Below are 12,384 nucleotides of genomic sequence, written 5' to 3' on the forward strand. Positions count from 1 at the left end.
TTGTATAGGCCTGTTTGTATGTTTAATTTAAAATCGGTTTTATGGCTCAATTCCTAATTAAAGAAAGCAGTACTATATTCGACCTAATGACTAATAACATTATTTTAAAAGTATTTATTCTATTATTACTCTCAATAAAAACCACTCTGATCATACCCCTTTCCTTCTCACTGCTTGAAAGCAATAAGAAACGTTCATCAATGATGTAAAGCGTATGAAGTGAATCATTACTCTACACCCGATTCACGCTCAGAAAGGAGTATCAAAGCTCTTCATCGTGGTTTGGGAGACGCAACACTTTCGAAACACATTTCCTAGTTAAGAACTATAGAAATGATCCCTGAAAGTATAGTCTTAACCTGAACTGACTAAAACCAGCTCGAGTCTATTCTAACACTCTGAGTCTCATAGACGGTGATCAGAGGTTCACCAAACAGCGATTAGTAAAGTAACATCGAAAAAGATTGACATTTTCATAATCACCAACATTTCACAGATTTGCAATACAAACAACAATTATCGACTCAACAGATATCTGTTCAACACGGTTTCTCGGTTAAAATGAGATATATTTCCATATTCAGTAGTGCTCACCATTATCATCGATGATAAAAACAACCATCACATTCAAACCGAATTTGTAACATTGTTATTATTGTTCCCGTTTTATATATACTATAAACAATGTCAAATACTTTGTTCTTATTGTAGTAACAATATAAATATACTTGTATTACTGTCAAACATGCAGTTACCCATAATGCAAGTCAAACAACTTGAGACAAAGCAACCAATCAAGAGAGAGCATACGTATTCCTCAATAAAATCGACAGAACATCGCATTTTAGACTTTCGAACACAAATATTATGTAGAAATACATATAAAATGACGGTACATAAAGAATATACATTTTATTTAAGTTAGCATGTGTCTGTAGGGTTTTATCGTGAATTGGTACAGCACTAACAAATGTCCGGTGCGAAACCGCCCACTCTTTATAAAAGTTCCGACAAGAGCGTAAACTCCTCAGATTTTTATTCATTCAGGTCATTTTTGAATATTTGTTATAAACCAGAAAACAGCACTTGCGGTATTCTGAAGACATATGTCCTTAAGATAAATGTAATAACCAAATACAGCCAGCAGCACGTTTCAAAATTTCACAGACGTAAACTTTTTCTGAGCAGATTATCTATTTTTCCAATAAATAAGTTTTAAATATTCATAGAATACATCTGTGGAGAAATAATATTCTAATATAAGAACCTGTGTGTACAGACTATATGAAGATTATAAGTAACCTATATGCCATTCAGAATCATTGGACACAACAACCTTGACAACACAGTGAGAAGTTTGTATATTGAAACCACTTTATTGACTTGCATTACATGGAATATCAAGTCTGTATTTGTTAAGTGTTTGCATTAAAGTACAGTCTTAAAAAGTGCTTAGTTTGCCTCAGATGGCAAGTCAATCTTGTACAATCTTTGTACACTCATACCTGTTCAAAAATAAATGAGAAAATAAAAATTTTAAGATTAAGGCAATGCTCATTATTGGGCTTAATGCTACATGAGCTACATAATCTCTTTCAAACCCAATTTATGATTTTGGTAGCCTATTACCATAAAGTATTACTGTTTTCACACAGTATGATACAGTGCCTATAGAAAGTCTTCATACCCCTTCATTTTGTTATGTTGCATTCTTATGTTATACTGCTTTAAATGACTTTTTTCCCACATAAATCTACACCCCACTCACCATAATGACAAAGCAAAAACCGGATTTATCGCAACTTTGCAAAATTATTAAAAAGGAAACACTGAAAAAATGACATGGCACAAGTCTTCATACCCTTTGCTTTGACACTTGAAATTTAGATCAGGAGCATTCCAGTTTTACTGGATCATCTTTGAGATGTTTCTATACACCGACTAACGTGGCAAATTCAATTGATTGAACATGATCTGGAAAGGCACACACACCTGTCTATATACAGTTTAACAGCTGAAATGGATGTCAGAGCAAAAACTAAGCCATGAGGTCAAAGGAATGGCCTGCAGAGCTGAGTGACAGGATTGTGTTGAGACAGATCTGGGGAAGACTATAAAAAATAAATAAATAAAAAAAAATCTGCTATGTCGAAGGTTCACAGGAGCATTTGGCCTCCATAATCCTTAATGGATGTAGAGTTTGAAACAATCAGGACTCTTCGTAGATCTAGCCTCCTGGCCAAACTGAGCAATTGAAGGAGAAGGATCTTGGTTTGAGAGGTGATCAAGACACTGATGGTCACACTGGTTGAGCTCCATGATCTTATAAAGATCATGGAGCTCAACCAAGTCGTGGGAAGTTGGACTCGTAATCCAAAGGTTGCGGGTTCGAGTCTCGGGCCGGCAGGGATTGTAGGTGGGGGGAGTGAATATCCAGCGCTCTCTCCACCCTCAATACCACGACTGAGGTGCCCTTGAGCAAGGCACCGAACCCCCAACTGCTCCCCGGGCGCTGCAGCATAAATGGCTGCCCACTGCTCCGGGTGTGTGTGTGTGTGCGCGTGTGTGTGGTTTATGAGGACACAAATTTGTATAATGACATGGGTATGACAGAGGTATTATATATATACAATATGAAGGTGGTTTATGAGGACACTGCCTATGTCCCCGTAATTCAAAAGGCTTAAAAAACATACTAAATGGTGTTTTTTTGAAAATCTAAAAATGCACAAAGTCTCCTGTGAGGGCTAAGTTTAGGTGTAGGGTTGGTGTAGGGCAATAGCACACACAGTTTGTTCAGTATAAAAACCATTACGCCTATAGAGAGTCCCCATAAACCACAAAAACCAACGTGTGTGTGTGTGTGCACGTTGGATGGGTTAAATGCAGAGCACAAATTCAGAGTATGGGTCACCTTCCAACAAGACAATCACTCTACGCACACAGCCAAAACAATACAGGAGGGGCTTAGGGACGACTCTATGAATGTCCTCGAGCTGGGACTTGGAACCAATCAGACATCTTTGGAGAAACCCATAAATGGCTGTCCACCGATGGTCCCCAGCCAACCTGACAGAGCTTGAGATGATCTAAACAGAAGAATGGCAAAAAAACAAACAAATGCAGATGTGCAAAGCTTGTTGCATCATACCCAAAAAGACCTGAGGCTGTAATTGTTGCCAAAGTGCTTTAACTAAGTTTTGACTTAAGGGTATGAAGACTTGTGCAATGTAATTTATGCATTTAGCAGACGATTTAATCCAGAGCGATTTACATTGCATTCAAATGACAGTTTTTACATTTCATCAGCTCTTGCTTTCCCTGGGAATCGAACCCATGACCTTGGCGTTGCTAGTGCCATGCTCTACTATTTGAGCTACAGGAAAGCATTTTTTCAGTATTTCCGTTTTAAGAAATTTGCAAAGTTGTGATAAATCCATTTTTTGCTTTGTCATTATGGTAAGTGGGGTGTAGATTTATGTGGGAAAAAAAGTAATTTAAAGCAGTTTAACAAAATTTGCAATGTCAACAAAAACAACATTTTTAACAAAATGTGAAAAAAATGAAGGCGTATGAAGACTTTCTACACAGTAAAAAAAAAGATACAATTTTAAGTTGGCTCAACGTTTTTTTTACAGTGTAGGCACTGTATTTAAACAATGCTGAAAATGGAAAAAGATAGCTTTGTTTGTAATTAGTATAATGAAATGTACGGTATGATGCAATATAATATAGTATAAATATAATGAATAAAAGGTCATAATCTTGCTTACAACATTTCTATTAAAAATGCATGAAAATGATCTATTTACTTTGCAACTTCAAAACATACACAAATTGTGCCAGCTGAAATTCAGATACACAGCAGAGAGATATGCCATCCTCCAGGTTACATGCAAATTATTAATAGATTAATAGCTGATTACAGTTTGATCATGCAGGCCTGTGCAGATATAGAGCATGCAGTGAAGAGCGCTGATTGCAGAGACACTATCCCAATCCAAGTTTCCCAGGGATTCAAAATCAGAAGAGGCGGAGGTAGATTTCATGATGGAATCTCTAGCACTATGTCTTCTCTCTCAAACATTTCCAGAGCAGACAAATCAGTTTCATTCTGAGAAAGAAAAACCATGTCCCTGATTGCCATTCACCTGGTGCAAAGGAAAATGGAAAAGAGCTATTAAAACTTTAACGTTTCAAATATTCACTCATTAAATCAAGATTGTCCTGTACAAAATATATAACATAGATGGTAAGATTGTATACAATACTGTTCAAAAGTATGGGGTCAGAAATTAATACTTTTATTTAGCAAGGATGCATTAAATTGATCAAAAGTTTTTTGAAATATAATGTAATATAATATTTTAGTGTTACTATTGTACTATTTGTGATCAAAATAAATACAGTCTTCACAAACATAAGTTTACTTTTATGAAAAACATAAAAAAAAATAAAAATACAAAAATTCAAGCTCAACTTTTCAATGTAGTATGTATGTATATACTTATCTGCCTGCCAATTCCTTCTTCAGACATGATCTAAATGAAGTAAAACGCTCTACAGCCTTATAGCCCTGAAGAAAGAGAGACACAATTTCTATAAAAAAATATTAACTTACTATCAACAAACTACTAAATTACATGGAAAAAATATGAAAAAAACCTTAAAAACAACAACAAAAGACTAAATTAATGCTGCAGAAAGAAATTTGCTCTGATAGTACATTATAAGAAGAAAATGTTGCAATTAGTCCTAACAATAATGATAAAAACCAGGAAGCTATATGTTTCACTGTACAGATATAGCCACTTAACACTAGGTGGCGCTATAATGCAGTGATACTGTCCTTACCTCTTACTATTACATTTGAATGCTTGAAATAACTAATCTATGTTAAAAATAATGCACCATTCTTTCACCTACACCCCTCTCTTACCCTGCCTCCACGGTGCAGCCGGTCCTTCATGATTCCAACGAACTCTTTGTAACTGAGCTGATCATCGTGATCCACATCAAATATCTTGAAGATGGTGTTAACGAGGTGACGGGTCAGCTTAAGGCCTGTTGCAACATACACTGCCCGAGCAAATTCATCTGGAAGACAGAGAGAGAGAGACGCATTCAGATAGTGAATTTGCCTCACAAATTTAATGGAACAGATCAGCTATTTTTTAGTTTTCTTAATCTGTACTGTAGTATTTCGAGTATACAGTGGCAGGTCCAAAGTATTTCACCTTGTCCAATGGAACGACAGGCAAAGTTGTACATCTGCATGGCAATGGCGAAGTCTTCGAGGTTATTGAGGAACTGGAAGAAAGACCTGAACTCTTCAAAGGTGATACCCTGATCATGAAAGAAAAGAGCAAAAAGACACAGGGGCAAAATAAATATTTTAATCTGAGACATTCAACCTAAACAGACAGAGCTGCCATAAACTGACATTCCATTCCATTTCTGTGAGCCACATGACAACACACAAAGCACAAGCACAATTCACATTTCTGAACAGACGAATGCAATGATGGACAAAAAGAAATCAACATTTTGATATCCGCAAATGAAATCAGACGCTGTGCCACTCATGCTTGTTTGCTGATGTGTGTTCTGCTCTTTGTGCTACATGCGACGATGAAAGGCATGAGTCATTTTACAGCACAATGTCATAAAATTGTCAGCCTGTCTAAATGCGGAGAAGCGAAAACAAACAGCATGACATCATAGACTGGAATCAAAGAGATAACTTGCATTTTGACTGACAACAGAACGCCAAGAATGTCTTAAAAACAGCTCAAAAGTTTGGGGTCTTTTTAAAAAGAAATCTCTTATACTCGACAAGGCTGAATTTATTTAGTCAAAAATAGCATTATTTTGAAATATTATTACAATTCAAAATACCCATTTTTATATTTTTTTGAATACATTTTAAAAATAAATTAGATTTGTTCGTGTGATGGCAAAGCTGAATTTCCGGCAGGCATTACACCAGTCTTCAGGGTCACATGATCGTTCAGAAATCATAATATGCTGATTTGATGCTGTGGAAACATTTCCTATTATCATCAATGTTGAAATTAGTTGTGCTGTTTATTATTTGAAACGAAAGAACTGTTTGTAAAAGTGCAAAAGTCTTTAATCAGTTTAATCCTTTAAACGTGCCCTTAATGAAAAAACAAAAAAACTTGACCCCAAACTTTTGAACAGTAGTTTACAGTGTACACCCAAACATTATATTTGTGTCTTCATTTACTCACACTCATGTTGTTCAAACCATGCATTTCTTTCTTCTGTGACATTTTGAAGAACTTAATATCTTTATAACATTTGACAAAACATGGACAAAAGCACCCAAGATATTTTCCAAAATATCTTCTTTCATGTTCCACAGAAGAAAGAAATGATCATGCCATGAGGTTGAGTAAATGATGACAGGAATTTAAATTTTAGAATTGAATGCATAGAATTCTGCAGCATATTGTCCTGCCTGTCAAAACGAAATCTATGATTAAATCTTTCCCCTGAGGGTGTCAGTGTGTATTAACACAGATCTGCTTTTTGGCTGTAGAAAAAAAATAAAGGGTAATGAGGTAGAAAATACCTTAAACAAACACAGGAAAGGCTTGTCACAGCCATGGTAATCCACATAAACCTCTCTGGTGAGTATTTAACATAGTTCTAGTTACACATTAGGCTTAACTGTTGAGTATGTTTGATGTTTAAAGCTGGATTTTGTTGGATTGAGTTCAGGACTTGGCACTCTGGTGGAAAGCCATAAAATGCCATAAAAGTGAGTTTAGGGTCTATTCCGTGGGAATTTGAGAGGAGGGTGAAGTCATTCTAGCCAAATGTACAAACTGCTCAAAGGGGCCCCAAAACCTGATACCCTCAACACAAACAGATCCCTCAGATAGGACTGGGAAAGAGCTAAAAGAGAGCAGTCAGGCATGGAGAAACCTACATCAGGTGACCCTCTATAGATGGACAGGATGACAATCTGTATTAAAACACAAACTTTGCCCCAAGCACATATACATCCCACACCCACACAAATACAGTGGGCAAAAAAGTATTTGGACACTTCACTTATAAATGAAGACATTTAATTATATATATTACAGATAGATATATATATATATAGGTAGACAGACAGTCAGGTAGGTAGAGACAAGTTGGTAGGTAGACAGATAACAAGGTAGGTAGGTAGGTAGAGAGGTAGGTATAGGCAGGTAGAGAGGTAGACAAGTAAGTAGGTTGACAGGTAGGTATGGTGAGTATGTAGACAGGCAGGCAGGAAGACAAACAGACAGGTAAGTAGGTAGACAGGTATATTGGTAGGGTAGGCATGTAAAGAGGTAGACAAGTAGGTCGACACATATGTAGGTAGACAAGTGGGTAGGTAGCCTGGTAGGCAGGGTAGGTAGGTAAATGGGCAGGTAGACAATAGGTAGACAGGTAGGGAGGTAGGGTAAGCATATAGACAGGTAGGTAGGGTAGGTAGGTAGGTAGTGAGGTAGACAAATACATCAATGTAGCTAGACAGACAAATCGATATGTAGCATGGTAAACAGGTAGATAGTCTTGTATACATGTAGATAGGTATAGACAGGTAGGTAGATAGGTAGGTAGACTGGTAGGTAGACAGACAGGTAGACAGATAGATACATAGACAGACAGACAGGTAGACAGATAGATACATAGACAGACAGACAGACAGACAGACAGACAGACAGACAGATAGACAGATAGACAGATAGATAGATAGATAGATAGATAGATAGATAGATAGATAGATAGATAGATAGATAGATAGATAGATAATTTAAGTGTGGATGAAGAAACCAAATTCTTTTTGGGGCCACTGTATATTTTAATAAAATTTAAACTCAAGAAATATATTGAAAGCTCTCACAACAAGATAATCTTAGCCGGTTGAAAGTAAAGGGAATTTACTTTCTTGAACATGTGCCACAAAATCAAAGAGAGGGAAAACAACTGAAACAAAATAAAAGGCAAATCCAAACAAAACACGATCTGATCAAGAGCTGTGGGACGATGAATCATTCTGGCAGGGACAAACCTCTGCTTTCTTCCAGTGTGTGATAAACAGGGATAACAGAGAGAATACAGGAAGTTTTTGTACACTGTAATAGAGCTGGAACTTACCCTGCATCTTGTGTGCACCTAAGACCTTCTTTGACTATATTACACCATTACTATATACTATATACTGGATACTGATGATAATATCTGGAAAAAAGGGATCAGGTTTCTTCTGACAGTCATTAAAGATTGGATTAATATACAGTTTGAACAGAGCTTGTTTTTTCTTCTTTCTTTTTAAGAATTAATATAGGGGCACAGTACAGTACACTGAACAAATAAAAAATAGACAACAAAGAGACACATAATATAACATTTGCATTAAATAAATAGTTCTTTACATTATAGAAATAGTAAAAATAATAATAATTCTCAGCATATCTTTATTTTTGAGTTAACTATTCCTTTAAAACAACTGGGCCTGGGAAAAGACCAGTTCCACTTGACTACAATGTGTGAGTTTGACACTCACTTCTTAAATAAATATGGTAATAGTAAGAAAGATGGCCACCTGCAGGATCAAAAGGTTTAATCACCTAAATTGTAGAGAGGTGAGAACAGAAAGACTATAAGATTAAACAGCAGTATACATGTAAGTGTCCCACACTCACTATGGGGTACTTGAGCATTCAAGTGTGAATGAGCACTCGAGGTGTGGAAATGTGTGTGTTTTTGGGCTGAATAAGAGAACTTTATACATGCATAGGACAAATATGTATGCAAGTTAATAAAAAATTATTTGTAGTTGTATTTTTAATATACAATTTCTAAGTGTTGAACCATGTAATGCTGTTGGGAGGAGAAGTAACATGTTGAGTGAAAGTGTGAGCATGGGGGAGGTGGTCGTCACAGTTGTCCTACACCTTCTTTTTAGATGAAGTTAGAGGCTAGGTGACGTTACTCATTACCTTCTCATCAGGTATGCACTGCCGCACATTCTCCAGATAGCTGCGGATATCTTCTACGTTAGTGTAGCGCAGCAAGATTCGTGCAAAGTCCTCCTCACTGATGGTGGTCATGCCTTTGGAATAGGTCAGGAACTCAATCTCCAACATCTCAGTTTGCAGATTATCCATAAATCTGAAAGAGCAAAGAGATGTTTTTAAAAACTTTTTTTTGTCATTTTATCATGCATCATATTCAACATCTCCTTCTACCTGCTTGATGGACATTGGTTCTCATGCATCCATCCTTGCCAAGTGGAGACAAATTAGTGGCATGTTTTTAGAGCTCTTTTCAACTCAAGTTGTCATACCTGTAGAAGTCGTCAAACGTTAGCTCCGCCTTCCCCTTCTTGCCAAAGAAGTGCACAAGCAGAGTGGTGTCAATCATCATGTTCTCATCGGCACGCTGTGATTGGTGAAGAGTGGCAGTAAAGAGAGCAAAACGAGAAAGAAGAAACTATGACAAAACTCCTTCTGTCTCTGCAATAAGAAATCAGTCCATCATAGGCTTGCTGAGCCATTCAGAGTACCAGCCATCCAGCCCTTAAAAGTGTATATCCATATATAATTTCTTCCCTGAGTCTAAATAGGACATGTTCTGAGAAGACGTGCAGATCTTTATACCATAAGTGGGTGAGAATGGCATAAAGATTGTATATTAGACTAAAACAAAAACCCAAATAGCAATGATACACAGAAATGCACACAAACATGCCAGTTGTGTACATATAGACCCCCTGTATACATCTGGTATATTCAATTACCACTGAATGTGGTTTAAGAGAGCCGTTCACAAAAATCGCTTGTAAGGATCGGACATTAATACCAGATGTAAACAGTGAAAATACAGGACACCAAGACATGACAACAAAAGCAAAGACACACAAAGCATTCATATCGCATGCATTTCTGCAGCAAACCTTCACACAGCGTATCTGCAAGAGATTTGTGAAAGAAATTCACACGTGAGCAAATTCCATCTTTCCTTCTCTAGAGGCAATCTTCAGTTTGTTTAAACATCTTAACTCTAAAGTTAAAGATCAATTTGAGCTATCTTGTAAGTATAATGAATCCTTTTTTATCAAGTGGAGCTCAGGAAAAGGCGTTCATGTTGTTCATTCACCAGTGAAAAAAATTAATAAAAAATTGCCAGTGGCACGGCATCCAAAAACCTGGAAGATGGTGGCCGAAAGGTTGTTTTTTCTTTTCTTTTCTACCCATGCTTCACCCTCATCTGCAAGAAAAGCCTATCATGCTTAGACAAGGTACAACCAGGCATAAACACTAAACAGCTCTTCTCATGGCTACAGGCCTCTGTGCAATAAAGCGGGCCAGAATGCAAGTCCATGCTGTACCTCTAGCTTAAAATCCTATCCATGGAGATACAACCAGTGGGTAGTTATAAAGAGAAAAACAATGATTCTTTTACACTAGCCAGATAGATTGAGTGTCACAGAGGTTTGGTATTTTATCAACATCAATATTAAAATAACACAAAATTTTGGACTGCACGGTGACTGTAAAACAGTGCAGTGGAAATGTTAACTTCTGATCCCAAGAGTATGGAAGTCTGTTTCTAGAATATAATATAATAGAATGACCATATTTGTGAAATAATATTTAAAATAAAAAAAAGTCCCAATTGTGATATATAAAACCACAATTGTGGAACCTTTTCATTCATTAATTAACAGCCTTCCATACAAGAGACTGTTCCAAAAGCATTGTAGGCATGTTCTCAACTCAGAAGTTGTTCCAAAAGAGTAAGTTAAAAGTATACAAGTATGCCGTCTTCTATGATACCTAGCTAAATTCAAAGGTAGCATCATATACACCCTAATACACTGCAGCTTCTCCAAGTAGAATGTCGAAAGGAAATTTAGCAGATTCTTAATATACATGTATATTTCATTCAATACTGACAAAAAAGCAGTTCCACCTAATTAAAACACACTATTTCACTCAATATTTGAGTGTGCTTATCATTTTTGTACATATTCACAACATTACAGCTCTGTTGGAAACAACTGTAAGTGTAAGGTGAGGGGCATTATTAGTGTGATGCATGTATAAGTGACCCTTAACAGTTGCTACTTGCTACTTAAGAACGCTCTACATCAAGCACTTATTAGGTTTCATACCGATTAGGATGCTGCCTTAAAAGGTGATAAAACAGTGATTAGTATGTTTTAGAAGAAAATACTATTTCAGTCTTTAAACTTCAAAGTTAATTGCCGTTTCTTCTTTTGTGTAATCATTTGCTAGCAATTCTTGAGTAAAACTAGTTTCAAAGTAAATCCTACACCACTTTTTTATTCAGTGTAGATTAAATATATACATGTTTGCAAATGTTAGATTTGGTAGAATATTTTACATGCTAAATATATTTATTTTATATACTAAAATACAATACTGGAAAAAACTGAACTAAATCTATAACTGAAAAAAACAAAAATTACTATTACCAAATCCATTTTTTTTTCTCATTGTAGCTTAAATAAATATCCGCAAATGTTAAATTTAGTAGGATATATTCTAACTTTAGATCTGTAAATGTTTTCTGGGATCTGGAATGGATCAAATCCAAATTTCCAATTTTTTTTTTTAATTGGTATCTTTGTTCATGTGTTTTTGTATTCGCCCCCATTACTTTGCCCACTGGCGGTCATAAATATGGCAGATGAGCAGAAAAGTCATGTGACAGAAACGGATTAATAAACGAATCGCTCTTTTATCTAAAACATTTATAGCTGTTTTTCTCATTTCACAATTTCATCATCAGTCTGCTGGAAGAGTGACATCACAACACTGTGGTTACAGGAAACCATTAATGTGAGGTCATCATTCTATGTAACACCACAGCCAGGCCCACAGTGTGACTTAGACACTGCCTGAAGCGTTTTACTCTTTGATCTAAAAACAGCGGTAAAAACAGTGATTACTGCTGTCGACCTCTAAGGTGAGTAACCCCAATCACACTTCCACACATGCTAGCATGCACCCTTTAGCCCACAAACACACAATGTCTGGTACCCTGCAGTTGTCAACTCAGACAAACAGACCTGTCTAAATGCTGTGTCATCCGAGGAAGCCAAGCTGAAATTACCCTTTCATTGTGAATAACAGACTAAGTAAATACAGGGCATCTACACACAGCTCTCCACAATCATTAAACTACTGCTTCCTACAGACGCCCTCTATTAGCCATTAGAACACAAACACACCATCAGGATGAGCAGACATATTCTGACATATTCGGTGTACAAACAAAGGCCTTTAATGTGCTTGCCTGCCTATTGAGAGCACTTTCGATATTATGTTATTATTCGCAGTCAATTCA

General features: G+C 36.4%; 1 protein-coding gene across 2 annotated transcripts in view; it reads right to left on the bottom strand.

Annotated features, from left to right (window-relative positions):
• Positions 1-1,358: 1,358 nt before the first annotated feature.
• The window catches only part of LOC306873772 (calcium uptake protein 3, mitochondrial-like), a 49,048-nt gene continuing 38,022 nt past the window's right edge, over positions 1,359-12,384 (bottom strand). Inside the window, exons 9-14 of one of the 2 annotated variants that reach the window (XM_079423254.1) lie at positions 9,356-9,450; positions 9,009-9,180; positions 5,238-5,346; positions 4,940-5,097; positions 4,508-4,576; positions 1,359-4,151 (exon numbers count right to left, since the gene is read on the bottom strand). In XM_079423254.1, the coding sequence (XP_079279380.1) occupies positions 4,508-4,576; positions 4,940-5,097; positions 5,238-5,346; positions 9,009-9,180; positions 9,356-9,450 (603 nt within the window). In that variant the 3' untranslated portion in view covers positions 1,359-4,151. The remainder of the gene's footprint in view (positions 4,152-4,507; positions 4,577-4,939; positions 5,098-5,237; positions 5,347-9,008; positions 9,181-9,355; positions 9,451-12,384) is intronic. The other variant, XM_079423253.1, reaches the window with a different exon arrangement.

The sequence above is a fragment of the Barbus barbus genome (assembly GCF_936440315.1).
Source record: "Barbus barbus genome assembly, chromosome: 8".
Taxonomy (NCBI): Eukaryota; Metazoa; Chordata; class Actinopteri; order Cypriniformes; family Cyprinidae; genus Barbus; species Barbus barbus.